An 18,039-nucleotide genomic window follows, 5' to 3' on the forward strand; every position below is an offset into this window, starting at 1 on the left:
AGGTGCATTAGTGTGTTAGCATCCAAGTCTTCAGAGAAGGTGTCTGAATATGTCCCACAGATATTAATATTCCTTGAAAGCTGGAAGTCATCACTCTGATGGCAGTCAGTCTATACTAAATGTAAACCTTAAAACAATATTGCTCATCTTCTTATTTCACACATGTAAATTAAGCAATTAGCTAGATCTAATAAATTGATAATAACCAGCAATTTCAGATTGCTCTGTATTAAATGTATGCAAAGAGCAGTTGGGCACAGTTCAAGGAAATTATGTTGGAAACAGATTGTTTGCTCTGCTGTCTGGAGGAAAGAAAGCAGCTCTCGTTGCAGTGTTACCTCTCAGCTCAGTGTTACCTGTCAAAAGCATCCTGAGAGCTGGTGGGTAACATAAGCAGTGGCTTTAGGCAATGGCTTATGGCTAGATCATCTTGCTGTGAGGAAAGGTGGTGGAGTAAAAGTATTTTTGGCCTAGAGTCTGCAGACTTCTGGATGTGTCTGGAATCTAGTTCAAAGAATAAATACATGCTGACTAAACAAAGCCAGTTCAAAGAAGCTGTAAAAGCAGGAATACTGATGAAATTTCTAAATGGAAAAATTGTAGGGGGTTCAAATCAAAAAGGGCTGAAAACTGCTTTTCCTGTTCCATTCTCAGAATCACAGAATAATTGAGAATAGAAGGCACCTCTGAAGATTATCTAATCCAACCCTTCTCAAGCAGGTTCAGCTACACCGGGTTGCTCTGGGCTGTGTGCAGTTGGGTTTTAAATAGCTGTGAGGATGGAGACTTTGCAACCTCTCTGGGCAACTTGTATTTCAGGTTGCTGCACTCCAGCCATGTTTTTTCTGTTTCTGTGACATCCCAAGGGACAGAGTACAGTATGTGTACAGAAGCTGCCAGATAGGTCATTGAAAAATAATGAAAGCAATTCTTATTCAAGGCCACTGTGCTAAAGTCCTAGTCTGTCTGTTTTCTCAGAGTTAAGGGAGATAAAATCTAGTAGGTTGAATATAGTGTGCATTCATTTAAGATGGTATTTTTTATAGGACTTAGAGGTTCTGCCTAAGCAACACAGGGTGGGGAACCAATTCAGTTCAGAGGTGTCACAAGGGATTCAAACAGTCCCAAACTGTGATCATGTGATGCTGTGAAACCCGGGTCATCATCAGCCATAGTGTACAGAACCAGGTGAGAGCTCCCCTTTACTTGGGTAAACCTGCCTCAAGCTCCATCTTGCTCCAGCCAAGCTGACTAATTCCAACCTTTTGGGAGCATTCTCTGATAAAAACAGCCTGGCTGTTGCAAGTGTGCTGCATTTCCAAAGAGCTTTTGACAAGATCCCTGGAAGACCATAAAGGAGAACCAGTAGTCATAAAACAAGAGTGAAGTTCAGAGACCATGAAATTGAGTAAGCAGTTGAAAATTGTGTTGTAAATGGGTGTTTCAGATGAGAGAGGATTAATAGCAGGTTGCTGCGGGGATTACTGTTGGGCAGGAGTAATTACCAGCCTTCTGGTTCATTTGAGAAAGTGCCCGTGGGATTTTTCAGTTGATGGTAGCATCTGAAATACATTTGCTTGTCTACGCTCAGTTTGTAGGATCAGTCACTGACTGTAGCCCTAAAGGGACATGAGATGTGTCATCTCAGGAGAGAGTTTAAGTTAATGCCCATAGGATAGAACTACCTACTACTTCTTTTTGATACAGGAGAGTTTTCAAGCTATGGGAGTATCCCAAAATACTGCCTTGGAAGCATTGGTTGTGGTTGCCAAAGGTGTCTGTAAAGTGAATTACATCGTTTGAAGCATTAAGTATACATAGTGAAGCCACTGCTGTACTGTGGCATTGCTGTTCAGGAGCCATTCTAGTCTGCACATTTTAAAGTGGAAGCTAAAAAATTTGGAGAAAAGGGCTGGAAAAGTGCTTTAGCATGGAAGATTTAAGTTAGTGGGCTTAGATGATCAAAGAGAAGCCTGAGAGGTGAGTTCATATGCGCATATAAGTCACAGGAACTAACAGATATTTTAATCTTGCCATAGCAAGAACAAGTGCCTTGGAGCAGAAGCCACTCATGTTCAAGAAAATGAAAATGCAGGCATGTTTCTATGGATGGGATTAATCATTAGAACTGACTGCCACAAGAAGTGATGAATTTGTCTCCTCTTTATATTTCTGTAGCAAGCCTCAGGGCTGGGTAGATCTAGTCAGACTCAGCCTACTGATACTTGCTTAATTGGATGAAATAGAGTAATCTGTCATAAATAAGAGGAGGGAGGGCATGGTGTGATCATCTCACCCTAAAATATATGATTCTGTGGTTTAAAGGAATCATTTATGCTTCTTAGAGCCTTACGTCCAACTGTGCTGAATTTAAGAAAGGCAGAGCTGAGACTCAGAAAGCCAAAGGCAAGTAAGACAGTTCGAAAAGAGTTACAATGGGAGATTCAAGTAGTAGTGTTATGTTGCCCGGAAGGGAAAGGATGGGAGGGGGCTTCATTTGAACTCCTGAAGGTTGTAAAAAGGCTTGTAAAATCACCAACAGTAAGAAAGCAAGGATTCATGGGCTGACATTAATGATGCGGATGTTAAGAGCAACTTTACACAGCTAAGGCAGGCTGGGACATTCACTTTGAGCAGGAGGTCAAATCTGCTGATGAATTTTGAAAGGGTTAGGAATTTTTTTATGACCATAACAAAACTGTATGGGTTCTCATGCTAGGGAAAGGGACATAGAGTCTTGGGTCATAGACAGCCCTGCAAGAGTTGGCCCCAACACAGACAACTCTGAAGAATACTAACAAGCACAATGAGCTGCTTGATCATTTTTCACTTTTCTGATCCACCAACAAATGATTCCTGCCTGTAAGAACAGTTCTCAGTGGATGAAAGATTTTACTTAGTATTGCAAATCCTGCCTCTGTAAAAGGCAGAATGTACTATGAAAGCAATTCCTGCTTTTCTGACGTAGGGCTGAATGTTTCTTTGTCCAAATTTACAGCCAGCCTGTGCCGGGTTACTTCAGTGCTGATCAAACTCTGGACTTCATGCTGCAAGCACAGACTGGAGACGGGAACAAAAAGGTAAAACAAGAGGAGGCAAAGAGGGCAGTAGCAACATAGTGAGGGAGGCTGGGTTGGAAGGGGCAGTCATTCCCTACTCCTGGCTGTTCCCATTTCTGTGGCTGGCACTGGTCACTGTGTGGCCAGTCATGACAGGGAGCAGCACAGGCTGTGCCAGTGGAAGGAGACTCCCGTTATGATGATACCTGAACAACCACTGAAGCTATATCTCTTTCCCTGTTTTGAGGTGGTGGTGATAGATGGCAAATCTGGCATCCCTGTTTGGAACCAGGAACTCCCATGGCAGAAGCAGCAACTTGATGCACTCTCAGTCATGACTTTGGACAAGAAATCTGTTTTCCTCTTTTGGGCTGATGAAGCACAGCCTGTGTTACAAAGTCTGGTGAGCAACCATACTTTCTTCATTTTTAGGCTTGTCTGTGAGACACATGCAATTTCTCTTTTATTCCTAATGCAATTTGACCTTAAACATAGTATATGAGACTGCCAGGAACATCTTTTCTTCTTGGTTTGACACTCAGACCTCTCTGAGCCTGCACACAGGAGCTTATATGTGATTTCTCCTCCAAAAAGTTCCATTGACTTAAAACTCATTTGTTCAAAACCAAAATTTTCTGTGTGAATTTCACTTTTTTTTCCTGCAACATTGAGATTTTCTTACTGCAAATTTGTTCCCAGCCCCTGAGAGCTTCTTCTCAGCATGCAGGCACACAACTCAGCATGGAAACTCCAACTTTCAGACTGTAGCTTGGTCCATCAGGATGGCTTTCACAGAGCCAAATCTCAACTTTACCAAACGTAGTCTGGGAAGCAAATTCTGTTCCAGAAAGAAAACTTTCCAGGCTTTCAGCTCTGCAAAACCATTATTTTTTTGAATCTCTGAACCAAATGAAGTTAGTGCAGTGTCAGAAAACTTCTCTGTTTCTTTGGTAACACTAGATTGCTTTTTGCTAGCCATCTGTAACATTTTTGTCTGCCTTTCATTCCAACAGCAAACTGGTCCCAGATCTGAACGCCAAAGGCTGCACCACCTTTATCTCCTCCATCCTGTTTTCCCTACAGTCCTTTTGGACCTCACCAATGCAACAGACAAAGTCATTGCTTCAGCAAGTGAGTACAAATGGAGGAGAGACTGCATAGGCTAAAAGAAATAAGAGGAAGGGAGAGTTAGCTATGAGAAACAATGTGGTATCATTTTGCCTACAGTAAATGTGTGTGATCCACCACACATAAGCCAGAGATGGGAAATCACATTGCTGTTCTTCCTGAAGGAAGGTCCTGTCCAACCTTTACTTTGTAAATAAAAGACCCACCAAGTTTCATTTACACGTTTAAAAATGGGAAAGTCGGAGTTTGATTTCACACGTGTTTTGTACCAGAGAAGTTCCCTTGCTTTCCATGGAGCTGTTTATTATTTAAGGCAGTGCATGAAGAATCACTATGGAACTTCTTTGTTACCTCAGATACACTTCTGCCTTTGTTGGCTGTGTTCTGCTCTCTGGGATAGCAGCTGTGTTGCTGTTTCCACTTTCTTTTTGAAAGTGAGAATCCAAAATATTTAAATGTGTGTTTTTAAGGAACAGTGGATCTAGATTTAATGTCTATACAAGATCATACAGTCCCTGTTGGATTTCCTTGCTTTTCTAAAGTAGTTCAATCAACAGCCGACTTGTTGGGCATGACAGGATGTGGGTTAAAAAATCTGAGTCCAGTTGACCAGGAAGCAGGGAGAAGATGCTACGTAGCGGTATGTTTAATCACAGTTGTATCAAAAAACACAGCTTGGTCAAAATAAATAGAAATCATTTTAGAGGGGTTTATTAGAAACTGGGATTTCTGAGATCTGTACATATCATTCTGTGGTGGCTGGAGTGAACAGACTTGCCTATGTCTTACCAATTTCCCATTCTGTAGAGGTAAAAATATCTGCTAATAGGAGTGGGAAGGAATGCTCTATTCAGGTGAACTGCATTAATTAAATATGTACATCTCACATGTCAAACTCAAACCAGCACCTGGAACGAAAAACTTCCATTTCTGATTTCCTTTTCAGTTTATTTACACAGAAATTTTTTAACTTAAAATTGTTTGCCCTAATGAACACATGAGCATGCAATTGGAAAATCAGAATATACCCTCAGTCCAGTGGATGTTTTGTCTGAGTAAAGAGGAGGGTTTCTTTTGGGAGAAGCATAATCATTTACTCCTTGCCAATATTTTCTCTCTCTTTTCTGATGGGCCAGTTGGAATTAACGATCTCCAGAAGGATGCATTTCACATCACTGTGACAACAACTGCAACCTCTGAAAAACAGCCAGGATTTCTCTCAGTCAGCAAGCTGGGCTTAAAGTGGGCCATGATGACTCAAGGTCGAATGGTGTGGCTAAAGGACTCCACCACTCCCAAAATCAGCCGTGGAGAAGTGAGGCGATTTCTTGCCCGGCTAAAATTTGTTGACTTTCCTCACAAGGTGAGATTGTGCAGGAATCTTTGATGAAATCCAGGTTGTTGAGGATGTCTGATCTCTTCTGTACAAGCACATTTAGGTGCTCTTTATAGGGTGGGATGCAAATTGACTGCGAGGTGACCACCTGCCCCTTTGGGCATAAGCTGGCCAGAGTATGAGGCCAAGCTGTAATTTTGACAGTTGGACAAGGAGAGGGATCTTAAAAAGAACCAGGGATGGTAATCATAAGGGACTGAGGGACTCTCAGAGGGAATGGATAAGTAGAACAGAAATCCCTTGTTTTGACATGGGCAAACATTAATCCTTTCTTTAGTGGTGCTGAGGTTCAGTTGCTCTCCCATGAATTACCAGTTCTATCTACCAGACTAGATGGTAATGGATTTTGGCTTTGTTTTTTGTTTCCCTTTCCTTTTGCAGCTTTAGCCTAGTGGTTCCTCAGTTTTTGGCTGGACCTATGGCCTGCATGGGGAATAGAGGAAGCTGCTCTGTGGATCTTCAGGAAAACTGCTGTGTAGAGAGAATGGGGGCTAAAAGCACTTCCCCTTTCTTCAGCTCTGGGGAATGCTGCTGGAGGCAGGTTTGTCCTAGGCAAACCTGTCCTGTACCAGAGGAATCTTGTTCAGCGTCTCCCCCTCCATAATGCTGTTCTTGCATGCTTCCTTCCAGGTAACATGGAAATGTGAATTTAGAGCTTATATACATACATATATATACAACTAGGTTATATATATATGGAAAACTGTTGTTTTCCAGATATATATATATGTATGTATCAATTTATACAATACACGTATATTTTTTGTATGTTTAATTTATGAACAGAGGTAGGACACTCCTTTTTATGTCCAAACAGTATTCCCAGGCAGACAAACAAGCTCTAGGCCTAAGGTGGGCTATGATGACTCAAGGCAAATGGTGTGGGTAAAGGACACATCTATTTTAATGTTTATATTTTTGGAAAGAAGCCTCCATTTGGCTCCTGCAGGGCAAGTCTTGTCTACAACCTTTCCTGTGCTCTCAGTCCTCTTCTCCATTCTGTTGCCAACCTCACAAAAAAAACGAACTCTTTTGCTGAACTCCCCGATCTAGAGAAAGTAGGCTGCAACAGCATTTCCCAGCCTTTGCACTTGTGTATTTTTTTTCCCAGTCCCAAGTTCAAAACAAGTTAATGTGGGTGACGTAGAAGCAAAAGGTTCGTATCTCATTTCTACCTCCTGTTCATCCATCCTTAAGCTTTTTATGAACCTGAAGTGTCACTGCAATGTCATACTGCAGTCCAGTGGGCTGAGTTCCCCCTCAAAAAGCATTGCAGCCCTTTTGGGATAGACTCCCAGCAGATCCCTGCTGGCACTGTTGGGATAGACTCCCAGCAGATCCCTGCTGGCACTGTAAAGATGACAATAGATCCAGTTGCAGAGAAGCTGATTTTCACTACTGCTTCAGGCTTTAGAGGCTCAGACAGAGAAGCAGAGATGGAAAGCTTTTCTGTGCACTTGACCCATATTCTGGGCTCAACTTGACCATTCTCCTGCCAGCCCAGCTCTATGTGTAGTTCCAGAAAGAGCAGACTGCCCCCGGGGCAGGTTTGCTCTCAGTACATTTAGTGCTTTGAACTGTGCCTCTGAGTGTTCCATCAGTCTCCCGCGTTGTAGTTGCGGAGCATCTACATGAAGCTTCCTACGACAGAAATGACCATGTATAAATTGGCCACTTTGGTGCCCTGGTAGCTCCCAACAGTGCAGGACAACAGCATGTTGCCTGTTTTGCAAATATACCTTTCTAGGCCTGACCATTGCCATTAGGCAGAACCAGGCTGAGGTGAGAACTGCAAATGGCTCTTCTGTCCTCCTGCTGGCATGTAACCCTTCCTGCCTCCCTGCACTTTCCTCCGAGTGGTGAGGTGATAGCAGGACTTTGATCTTTCCTCCACATGGGCACAGCTACCATGGGTTTACTCTCCTGGGCTCTTGACACCTCTTCTTGCGATGTCACCCTTTCTTCTCCCTCACTGCATCTATGTGCAAAGCTTCCAGGATAGCTCTTCAGGATTAGCTGCAAACCCCAGGGCTGGTCCTTGGGCCCTTCTCTCCTAATGTCAGACCCTGAAAACAGTTTGTATATGTTTAATGGTATTTTTGTGTAAATAGCTTTGTATATATTAGCACAACTGTAGCAACAGCTCTAGGCCTGGGATTTTCCTCCAGACAGAGGTTAGTATTTATAATATTCAGTTAGTTAATACAGATGCATAATAGGGACTAAAACCGTGAGGATCAGTAACATATGAAGATTAAACAGGAGTGCACCTTTCCTCCTGTCTAGCCACCACCTTGCTGGGAAAGGTGAGGCATCTGTTACCTGTAGTTACTCTCCTGAGGTTCTTCCCGAGAGAACTGATACTTGAGTGCAGTGACACTAGCTCCTCCATAATGTGAATTCACCCCACCCGCACACACACGTCCCCACTGTGAATAAAGAGTCTGTCTGTATATTGTTGGGAAAATGTATTTGAACTGTGAACCGCAGTGGAGCAAATAAATACTGTGTACAGCATCAGTGTGTCATATGAGCCACCATTTCACTTTTGAGGGATTATGAGTTTGCTTGATACGGGGCCTGTTGGCATTATTTTTACAGTAGGGGAAAAGGGGTCTGGTGTAAAGAAACAAAAACAAAAAAGGAAAAAGTCCAGATGAGTCTTAAAGGTTGTGGGGAAGCACAATAGAAAGACAGACAGGAAAGTATCTCAGGATGGGAGCTGGAGGGGGCAAAACAAGGAGGGAGTATTTATGGGAGTCGTTACAGATAGGAAAGAGAAAGAGAGAGGTGTTTGGGAGCAACCCCCCATTCTTCAGCAGCACTTTTAACCTGGGGGTGGGGAAAGGTGACAGGGCCTGGAAATGAGGAATAAATAGTGTTCAGAGAAGACTGCAGCAAATCAGTATGGGCACCCATGCCCAACTCTGAATCAAGGGGGCTTGCTGGAGTGACAGTGTGACACCACCCAAAGAGGCCCAGCACTACAATTTGCCAGCTGCATTGCACTGAATGTATCTATGCCATAGTGCAGTACTGTTGGGATTAGGACACCTGCCTCAATTCTGTCAGAGAATGCTTGGATACAGCTGGCACCAACAACATCTACCCCCATTTCCATCCTTCCCAGCTGAGGACACCCTTCAAGCTGTGGTCAGAGAGGACCCACATTGCTCCTGTTGGCACTGCCATTGCTCTGTCCCAGTGCCCACTTTTTCTTCTCACTCCCTGAATGTTAGAGGAAGGAAGAGCTCCCCATGAACTTGCTAACAGTGGTGTTGGTGTTTGGTTCAGAGCTTTTTGCCTCCCAAACCCCACTGCTCTGCCCCAGTGCATTGATCCTTAACAGCGATCTTCCCCGATCGTCTGCCCCAAGACCTCATCCAGCTCCAGCTCTGGTTCTCGCTGTAGCACTTTCTGCTGCAGCTCAGAGTAGAAGTCAACTCCCTCAGACACCGAGTGGAGGGGCTTGTCTCGGGGCTCGTAGTAGCTGCTTATTTGCTGTTGTATGAAGTACTGCTGGTGCTGAGGCTGATCCTTGAAGCTCGCTTCGTAGCCCTTGATGTGGTTCCGTTTGAACTCCAGCACTGTCTTGGTGTAGGTGTTGAGAGTGGTGACAGCAGAGGCCATGCAGCAGGTAAAGGAGGCCCAGGCCATGCTACAGGAGAGAAAGAAGAATAACTTATGCCATGAACTGAACTGCATGCACCTTGATATACCCCGATTAGCCAGGCAGAGGCTGCTGGGCAAATGATCTAGCTGCTGAACTAGAAAGACTAGAGGTGTCAGGCTCATAACATTACAGTGCTTTACTGTTATCCCACCACCAATCCTTCTCCTTAGTCATGGGTTAAACACTGGTCGTCCTTGACACTGAGAGGAAGGGCTATGGGGAAAATAAAAAGGGCAACAGGAAAGTCTATCAGAGTAGGGCAGCACAGCTTGGAAGCAAGCTCTGTAAAGCAGGGCCGCTCGGTGTCTTCCCAGACACAAGGCATATGTATCTGAGCATAATCAGATGGCCATGCTGACGCTTGATGTCCACAGCTGGCACATGACAGTGGAGCATTCAAGTCTTAAAAATCAACTGGCCACCATCAGTACAGCATTGCAAACAAGAGTCTGTACCTTCCACGGACATAGCAGGCCTCATCCAACTGTTTTTCAAGTCAATTTTGGTATATCAGCTGTGTCATTTTTTAGCCTTCAGAGAAAACAATTCCAAGCCACCAGCTTTTTGTATCTGCTCTTCCTGGTTCTAGTGTCCAAATCTTTAACCATGTGCTACAGGAACAGGCCTTTTGGACCTTGCTCAGTGAAGATGTCAAACCAACATGCAATTTTATTTAAACGGCAGAAAAGCAAGGTATGTTTGAGAGCAACATCACAGGTGTGACCATGGCCTCCATACACAGGGAAGAGCTGAGACTAAACAGGGCAAACCAGCACAGGGACAGGCCTGATTAGTCAGCAGGTTAGAAGGTAACTGTTGAGGTGTGACTCCATTGTTTTACGAGTCCTTGGTAGCTACTCATCTAAGTAACTCAGTAACTATTTGTTAAAGCAGGGAATGAGGCAAAGGCAGGAGATTTAGCAGTGTGAGAACTATGGTACACCTGTCTTTAGAAGCACAAACAGTCTAGAAGAGGAAGAGAGTTTTGCCGAGGTATGGTATGGCTGAAGACCAAGTGAAGATGGTTTTAGAGCTCACATACTAGAAAGCCCAGCCGTAGTCCCATGAGTGTGGTCTCCAGTCCTCTGGTCCCAGATTAACCGTGGCTTGGAAGACTTGAGTGTACATCATGTGTGCCACCATCCCAAGGAGACCTGATGGGAGAAGACAGGAAAGAAAGGAAGTTATGGAAGGAGCCTGAGCTGCACTTTTCAGCCTTGTGTGGGAGGGGGCATTCCTGCTGCTGTGCATGGCCAGAAGCTGGAACACCACCTCTGCAGGGTTGCACCTACACCACCATCTCCTTGCAGTTCCCCATCACTGTTTCTCCCTGCTCATGTTCTCTTCAGCCACATGCTTTTTACTGCCCTTTTCACTTTGATTCTCATCAGCTGAGGTGAGTGAATGTGAGAGGCTCTCAGTGTTTTATGTGTTTTTTTCTGCCCACATGTACCTGTTGCTGCCATGCCTTAGGGTAACACACTTACCTGACAGCACTGAGGAGACAGCAGCAAAGGCATTGAGCTTCAGACCACAGACAGGATTGCCAGTATGCAGCATTTCCACCATCAGGAGGATGAAGCTGATGAGCAGCAGGCTGATGTACAGCATCTCTGACCCCAGTGACAGCCACAGAATTCCTGCCAGGAATCAGAAACCCCTCATATCAGTGCCAGGTGGCTTGTTTGAAGGAGAGTACTCCCCCTTCACAACCCAAACTTGAAAGGATGTCTGTTGGAAAGAAGGGAGAGAAGGAAAACAACCAACCCCCAACAGCAATCCTCCCAGCTTGTGAGCAAGGGCTTGAAAGATGCTGAAGGGGACAGAGAATCTGCCACAGAAGATGGCTTGACTGCAAAAGATGAGAGGACCTAAAACAGCTATCTGTATATAAGCCAGCGTTATTCACAAACAGCGATGAAGAAGCCATGGGAGGAAAGATGGAGGCAATACCACTGAGTATTAGCACAAGACCTAGCAGTCATAGGCAGGCCGCAAACATCTCAGCTGGATGTTGAAAGGTTCTTACCCATTAGTGCAGTGACATACAGAGCAGATTTATAATCACAACAGTGGAACAAAATTAATTTCAATCTGGAGTTCATCTGGTTAAGAAGAGAACTGCATGGTACATCCATGGTGATAGCTGGGACCTGGGGCTCTTGAATTCACAAAGCCCCAGGCAGGCCTGTATTTCTCACTGAAACCCCAATTAAATTGAAAATGCATTCCTGGGGGTGGATACCCAGCTAGAACAGTAACATTCATCACCCGCCCTGCTGCTTAAATGGAGAGCAGGTAAGGTTCGTGCTGGGTTCATCAGTGGGACATGAGTGATAGCACAGTTCTTAGCACGGCTCACTGTGTGCCAGGACTTGGAGCTGAACAGGGAAAGGCACTCTAACACTGGGCTCTGGAAGGGTGTGGGAGTCACTGAAAAAGGCAAATGAAGAAGCACAGTGGGCACTACTGTTAGCAACTGTTAATGGCCTTAGAAGAGCCATTCCACTGGGGAAAACAAATGTGAAGAAAACCCTCATTAGTGGGGTACTGACTCGACTTCTTAGCATCATTAGTCCCATGGAGTCACCCAGCTCTTCAACAGCAACTGATGGGATGTGTTCCCAGCTTAGAGGAGCTGCTCCGCAGGCCTGGGCCATCCTGAGGTGATGCTGTGTGCAGGAGGGGGTGAAGGCAACTGATGGAGCTGTTACACTGGGAGTGTTGCTCACAGTGATCTTCTAATTAATTTTGAAGAGCTCAGTGTCGTACACAACAGGGATTTTCTTTCAGATTTGTGTTGAAATGAGGCAAGGAGCAGTAGGAGGAGTGTGAGGGGGGACAGACAGAAAGATTTACAAAGATGCATACTTTGGTTGCATAAACCTATTCTCTTAGGAAAACTGGCTATAGGGAAGACACTGGAACCACTAGACCCAGAGACCTGGCCAGGGAACAGACCACAAGATGGTGAGAAAGCAGAAAAATGAATTACTGCTCCCTGTGAACTGAGCAGCTTGTGTTAAATGCAAAAGTAATTCTTACTGCAGTCAAGTCATTCATTTATGACAAAATGGAGATCTACATGACTTCAAAATGATCTTGTAACATCATCACTATTTGATTTCTGTAAAATGCTGTTTCCAAAAAGAATAAGCATGAGACATTACCCTGCTGTGCTGTTCTGCTGATACTGACCCAGTTTAATCTACACAGTGACTCCACAGCGCATCACTCACACTGGACCCCCCCCCCCCCCCATGCCTGTGAATGCATGGGGCTTTACAAAAGCAGGTCGTCATTCTTTGCCATTGTTTTTATAATAGGGAAAGCAAGGCAGAGAAAGAAGATGAGCTCCCCAAAAGCACTCATCTTCCTGGCAGCTGTTACAATACCCCAGTGTGTGTTCCAGCCCTTGCTTTCACAGCTTAACCAGTGGTACCTACACCCCAGGGCTTTCCCCTCAAGCATGAATGTCCTCTGAAATGACATGCCTCCAGTCTCCAGCCCTGGGAGCAGTTAGCAACCCCACACCACTTGAAAAGCTTTTGTTAAGAATCCTAAATGAAGTTTCCATCACATGTGTGCACATACATCCAGGTAACTGAGGTTTAACAGAATCATAGTTTCCCTCAGGATAATTTGAAGCATCTGGGAGGAAATCTTTGTTTGTTTGTTTGTTTGTTTGTTTTTCCTAGCATCCATGAGGCCAGGATTTCACACCTGACTTCAGGGACCCACCCTGCTGTCCTCACAGCAGTGGTTTTGCAGGTCACTTGTCCCAGGGGGGTGGTACACTGGACGGCTATGGCGTGATACATGGATTTGCTCTTACCTCTCTCTGCTGGTGGGGAAAGCTCAATAAAGCTACGGCATTTCTCCTCTGAAACACAAAAACAAGTGTATTAGCTTGTAAAATAATGTAGGGTAAGGCAAAAGAAAACCTCTCCCCCTCTCTCTCACTTAACTGCATAGCTCCAGTCATCTGAGCCTACCCACCAGATCTTCTCACTTCTGCTCTCTTTCTGACCATCTTTCCATGCCTTCACTGGGGCATGGCAGGAGAAGACAATCTCCTAGGAATGTCTCCACCTCTCTCTAGGAGGTGGCCTTTCTAGAAAAATTTCAGCAATCTGTAAATGAGCCTCTAGTAAATATATAAATCTGTTGCTACATATCCACCACATTACTACAAGACTTTGATGACTGTTGCTCAGGCCAATTAAGGTGTAGCTTATAACATCATAGGCCGAGCACTGTTGCTGAGTACATACACTTCTACTCACCTCAGGCTCAAGCAAAGCAATTTACAACTCTGATTTCCCAAGAAGAATAAAAAAAATCTTTCCTGTGAAGTTCTCCTGTGATAGAGAATCACACAGAAGTAAAGTCTTCTGTCCTCACATTTTAGGAATGCTATTTAGACAAATTCTTTTGTTTGTGTTTGCTTTGGCTTTTTATAGTGGCCAGATGCAAACTGTTATCTCAGCTGAGGGTCCACCATTATTACGTGTAAGTCTTTCTTAGCACTACTCTATACTGCATTTGAAGGTTCTGTCCTCTACATGGCACGGCATTTTCTCCCAGAAAATACTAGCCCGCAGCTTTTTTTGTAAGAATCTCATTTTCTCGATGTCTATCCCCAATTCTAATCTCTCCCAATCCCCTATATTACTTCTATCATCTCAGAATGCTACCCAGTTTAGTGCCATCTGCAGTCATCATTAACTTGCTGTTTGCTGCTTCACCTAGAACTTTAATGAGGTTCTTCGTAATGGCTCATCTAAAGCTGATCCTGAGATTAGCCTGAATAATGAAATCCAGCTCAACTCAAACTCCTTTTGCTGATCATAGCCCCTTTTTTAGTTGTTGTCTCTGCACTTGTTTCCAAGACCCACAGCAGTGGGTGGCTTGTACTCAATTCAGAGGCAGCTGGGGACCAAGGCTGTCTTTGTATTCTACCCCATGCTCTGCTGCAATCCAGATGTAACCTGCTGTCAGCATTCCTTCAGGCACTAAGGTTATTCCAGGACTGCCTGGTGGCCAGACAATTCTTTCAGAGAAAGCTGTCAAATGATGTAGTCCCATTTCCATAAGCACCATGGAAACACAATCCAGCCCAAACCAGTCCCAAATAAACACACCTCCTTCCACAGCATATCTGGAAATGCTCATAATGAAGCAATCTTCTCACTAGGACATGAGTTTCAAGCACTTTCCTGCTCCTGTCTCTCTTCTGTCTGCCTTTATTCAGCTTTATTTACTTATGTAATTTTCAAACTCTGACAGCAACAGATAAGAAAGCAAGAAATGCTATACTAGAGTGGTTGGTCAGTTAAAAGAAGATGAGATGCTTATGCTTGGGGAGAACTGAAGGGAGGGCAGTAGGCTCAGGGGAATGGGCCTGATGAAAGAAACTTTCATGATTGCATCTTTAGTTACAAATCTCTCTGTTGGCCACCTTCTGGGTCAGTTCTGATCCCTGATGTGTGAAGCAGGCTGTAAACAGCATCTGTGCACTGCAGAGTTTCCACCTGTACTGGTGTGGCACCGGTTCATGCAGAAGGCCTTCAGCAGGGCTTGGAAGAAGCAAATCAAGGGTGAACGGAGACACCAAGGGGTCTAGGACAGGCTGCATGACCAGCCCCTGGCACTCCAGGGCCTACTGTGACAGCCACAAATGGTCAAAAATCACAAATCAAACCTATCACAATATGAAAAAAATATATTAAAAATGACAATACTGCAGCTCTAATCCTCAGGTCAATTTGCATCCTAATTTTGGTTCCTCTGTGGTCAGATCCTCAAGTTTTTCCCTGCACTTATAACATAATACTTCCTTTTTTTTTTTTTTTTCTTTCTTCCTTTCCCTTTATTGTTTTGCATTTGTTTAAAAAAAGCCCAGTCCCTGTTCAATTCATATAACTCCTCAGTTTGGTGATTTAAGGAGAATACCAACAATTGCAGTCCTCACAGTTGTCAACTGCACACTGACAACACTGAATAAAATCACCATGCTTCAGTTTCCCAGGAGATGTGCACAAATGAGCCCTTTAGAGCATGAGCTGAGCTTTGTGTAGGAAAGAGAAATGAGACCCACTCCAGTTCACATCAGGATGAACGGTGCCACCACTTTCACTTCACAGCCCCTATTCCAGGCAGAAGGGCACACCAGAGACAGACATTGTCTCTTGCCACCCCCATAAACATCTCAGTGAAGGACAGAAATATAATGACAGTGTGCAGGGCTGGTGCCATCTAGGAAAATGAAGACGGCTTTTCTCCCAAGCATTGTCAGCCTCTGCCTTTCATTTCCAAACTCCCGTGGAATAAAATCAAGGGAAGAAGCTGGGTCTGGCTGGGCAAGATGCTACCTGGCCCTTCCATGCTCTCTTCACAGGAAAGCCACATCCCCGTGTGGAAGTATCTGAAGGCAAAGCGGTCATCCCCAGTCTCCCAGCTGTAGTGCACCACATCCTGGGATGAAGCATTGCTAGCACCTGCATCGGGCGGCATGGGGACACCAATGCACTTGGTGGCTTTACTCTTCCCACACAAAGGCTTGGGCACTTTCTGGGTCCCAGTGCACCAGTAGCTGCCGAGCAAGGCGGTGGTGGAGAGGCTGAGAGCCAGCAGGTTCAGGATGACTGCCAGGAAAGCACGGCGCCATGGCAACACCTTCAGCAGCTCCATCTGCAACACACAAACGGTGGGACTGTCACACCAGCCATTTGTCCCACCTCATGTTATGAACCCTAACTCTTCCCAGGGGGCACTTGTGGGGAGGGGATATGTGTCGGAGAAACACTCTGCCCTCCCCATGATGTCCCAACATCTCACCCAGCAAGGAAGGACAATTTCCTAAAAGCCAGGGCGACAGAGCAATAGCTCAGTTTCAACCACTTCAACATGCACCAAATGTGTGTATGGGGGAAGACCAGGTGACCCTGTGGACCTACCATGGCTGAGTGCATCAGTGTGTTTGAGTACAAGCAACATGCAAGGGGTGATCATGTTCACCCCATCTCGGAGATGGTAGGGAAAAGCTGTTAACCAATTTCCCCAGAATGTCATGTATTTCCATTAGATAGGGCATGATGAATGTTTTGTCCAACTAAATGAGAATTCTTGCTGCCAAGTGTCCCACAACACTTCTTCCAGCATCATTCATACTGCACCTAGAAGGGCAGGTAGGATATTGATTTCATAGTGGGGAAAGGCAGGGAAATGTTCCCAGATCCCAGTGAAGGTCACACTTCAAAACAGTGACCTGCCCAAGAGGGACACCCAGGTATTCACACCTAGCAGTTTGAGTTCAAGCCACAGAGCAGCACCTCCCACATGAAGCAAGCACTGCTCTGCACATCAGAAATTTGTTAGGGTTGGTGGATGACAGTGTCTCTGCTTTCATACCAAGTGCGAAAAGTGTGTGTTTTTTTTAAGAGTGAATGTTGTCACAAACACTCTTCCCAGTTTCTTCTCCTCAGAATAAGGAATTCTGAAAGCAGGTTGTATACCAGGGTCCTTCAGTCTTTCTCACTCAGAGAGAAGCTTAAGATTTTAAGGTTCCTGTAAAACCCTTCACTGACTTCTGAGAACCCCATCTTATCACGCCATGGATTGATTAGATGTCATCTACCCACACATCAACTTTCATGTAATCAGCGCATACCTCTTCCCACATTGTACTCCCTATGTTTGGCACAACTTCATCCAGCTACTCCCACCCTTTCCTATTTATGACTCTTAAAATCTATTTGGCCATGAATAGATTCAGTTTGTACAGACATTGCCTGCTTCTGGGCCTCTTCACATAACTTCTGTTGACTCACCCAACATTGAATGTGTGAGAAAGGCCCAGCACACTGTGGACACCACTATAAATAAATGATAAATAAATGATTGCATTGTTTGTGACAGTCTTACAGGATACAGCCAAAAGTAGTGCAGTTAGAAGCATTTGTTAGAACCAGCAAGCTCAGAAATGTGGTCAATAAAGATGGTGCTGAAGCTCTGCTTGGAAGACAGGACTCGATCAGCATCTCATCACAATGAAAAAACAGTGCCTAATCCAGAACATTCTCACCAAGGGCACAAAAATACCCAGCTCCTGAGAAATTCCTACATTGTCGTATGCTCTGGCTTCTTTTGTCTCTTCTTCAGAGCATTTCTTTTTTTCAGCAACAGAGATGCTGCACCCTGGAGATGGTACTGTCTCAGTGATACAATAACGAATGACTTCCATGATCTGAAGGCATGCTGGGTACAATCATCTTTCATAGAGTGGATATTTGCCAGGAACACATGAATGTATGAACATATTAGATGAATATATAATATATTATATACATTTAATATATATGAATATAATATATATATATATAATATACAATTATATCCATATAATAGATATGGATATATTATATGAAGGTTTGTGGCTAAGGTTGGTGGCAAATTCTTCTTTAAGTTTTCTCAGCAAAAAGTTTGGTTTCTGACTTAAAAGGAAATTATAGATAAAATTGTCTCAGAAACACGACTTTTCATCTGAAAATAGAAGCCTTCGTTGCACAGTTTTTCAGTTTTTCTTCAATTCTTGATTATATTTTCTGTCACCAGGTTTCAGTTTGCTCATACTTTCACTGAAAATAATCTTTCCACTCATAATATTGACACACACACAAAAAAATATTCTAATTTGAATCTTCAATATTGGGAAAAATATTCTCTCCATTTGATTTGTATTAGTAGGTCAAAGGCCATATCATTTCAGAAGAAGTGGTAAG

General features: G+C 44.2%; 2 protein-coding genes across 2 annotated transcripts in view; one reads left to right on the forward strand and one right to left on the reverse strand.

Moving 5' to 3' along the window:
- FAM234B (family with sequence similarity 234 member B) overlaps positions 1 to 8,065 on the forward strand; it is a gene marked incomplete at its 5' end in the record, with an annotated part of 21,260 nt that extends 13,195 nt beyond the window's left edge. The window contains 5 exons of the mRNA XM_084306681.1: positions 2,999 to 3,080; positions 3,307 to 3,462; positions 4,073 to 4,190; positions 5,324 to 5,550; positions 5,965 to 8,065. Coding sequence (XP_084162807.1) covers positions 2,999 to 3,080; positions 3,307 to 3,462; positions 4,073 to 4,190; positions 5,324 to 5,550; positions 5,965 to 5,970 — 589 coding nt within the window. The 3' untranslated portion in view covers positions 5,971 to 8,065. The remainder of the gene's footprint in view (positions 1 to 2,998; positions 3,081 to 3,306; positions 3,463 to 4,072; positions 4,191 to 5,323; positions 5,551 to 5,964) is intronic.
- Positions 8,061 to 17,717, reverse strand: GSG1 (germ cell associated 1). Its single transcript, XM_084306694.1, has 5 exons — positions 15,631 to 17,717; positions 13,092 to 13,139; positions 10,744 to 10,896; positions 10,299 to 10,410; positions 8,061 to 9,241 (listed from the first exon to the last, which is right to left on the reverse strand). The coding sequence occupies exons 1-5, from the start codon at positions 15,947 to 15,949 to the stop codon at positions 8,926 to 8,928; spliced, it is 948 nt and encodes a 315-aa protein (XP_084162820.1). The 5' UTR covers positions 15,950 to 17,717; the 3' UTR covers positions 8,061 to 8,925.
- Positions 17,718 to 18,039: the final 322 nt, after the last annotated feature.

Source organism: Netta rufina (assembly GCF_964035555.1).
Source record: "Netta rufina genome assembly, chromosome: 1".
NCBI lineage: Eukaryota > Metazoa > Chordata > Aves > Anseriformes > Anatidae > Netta > Netta rufina.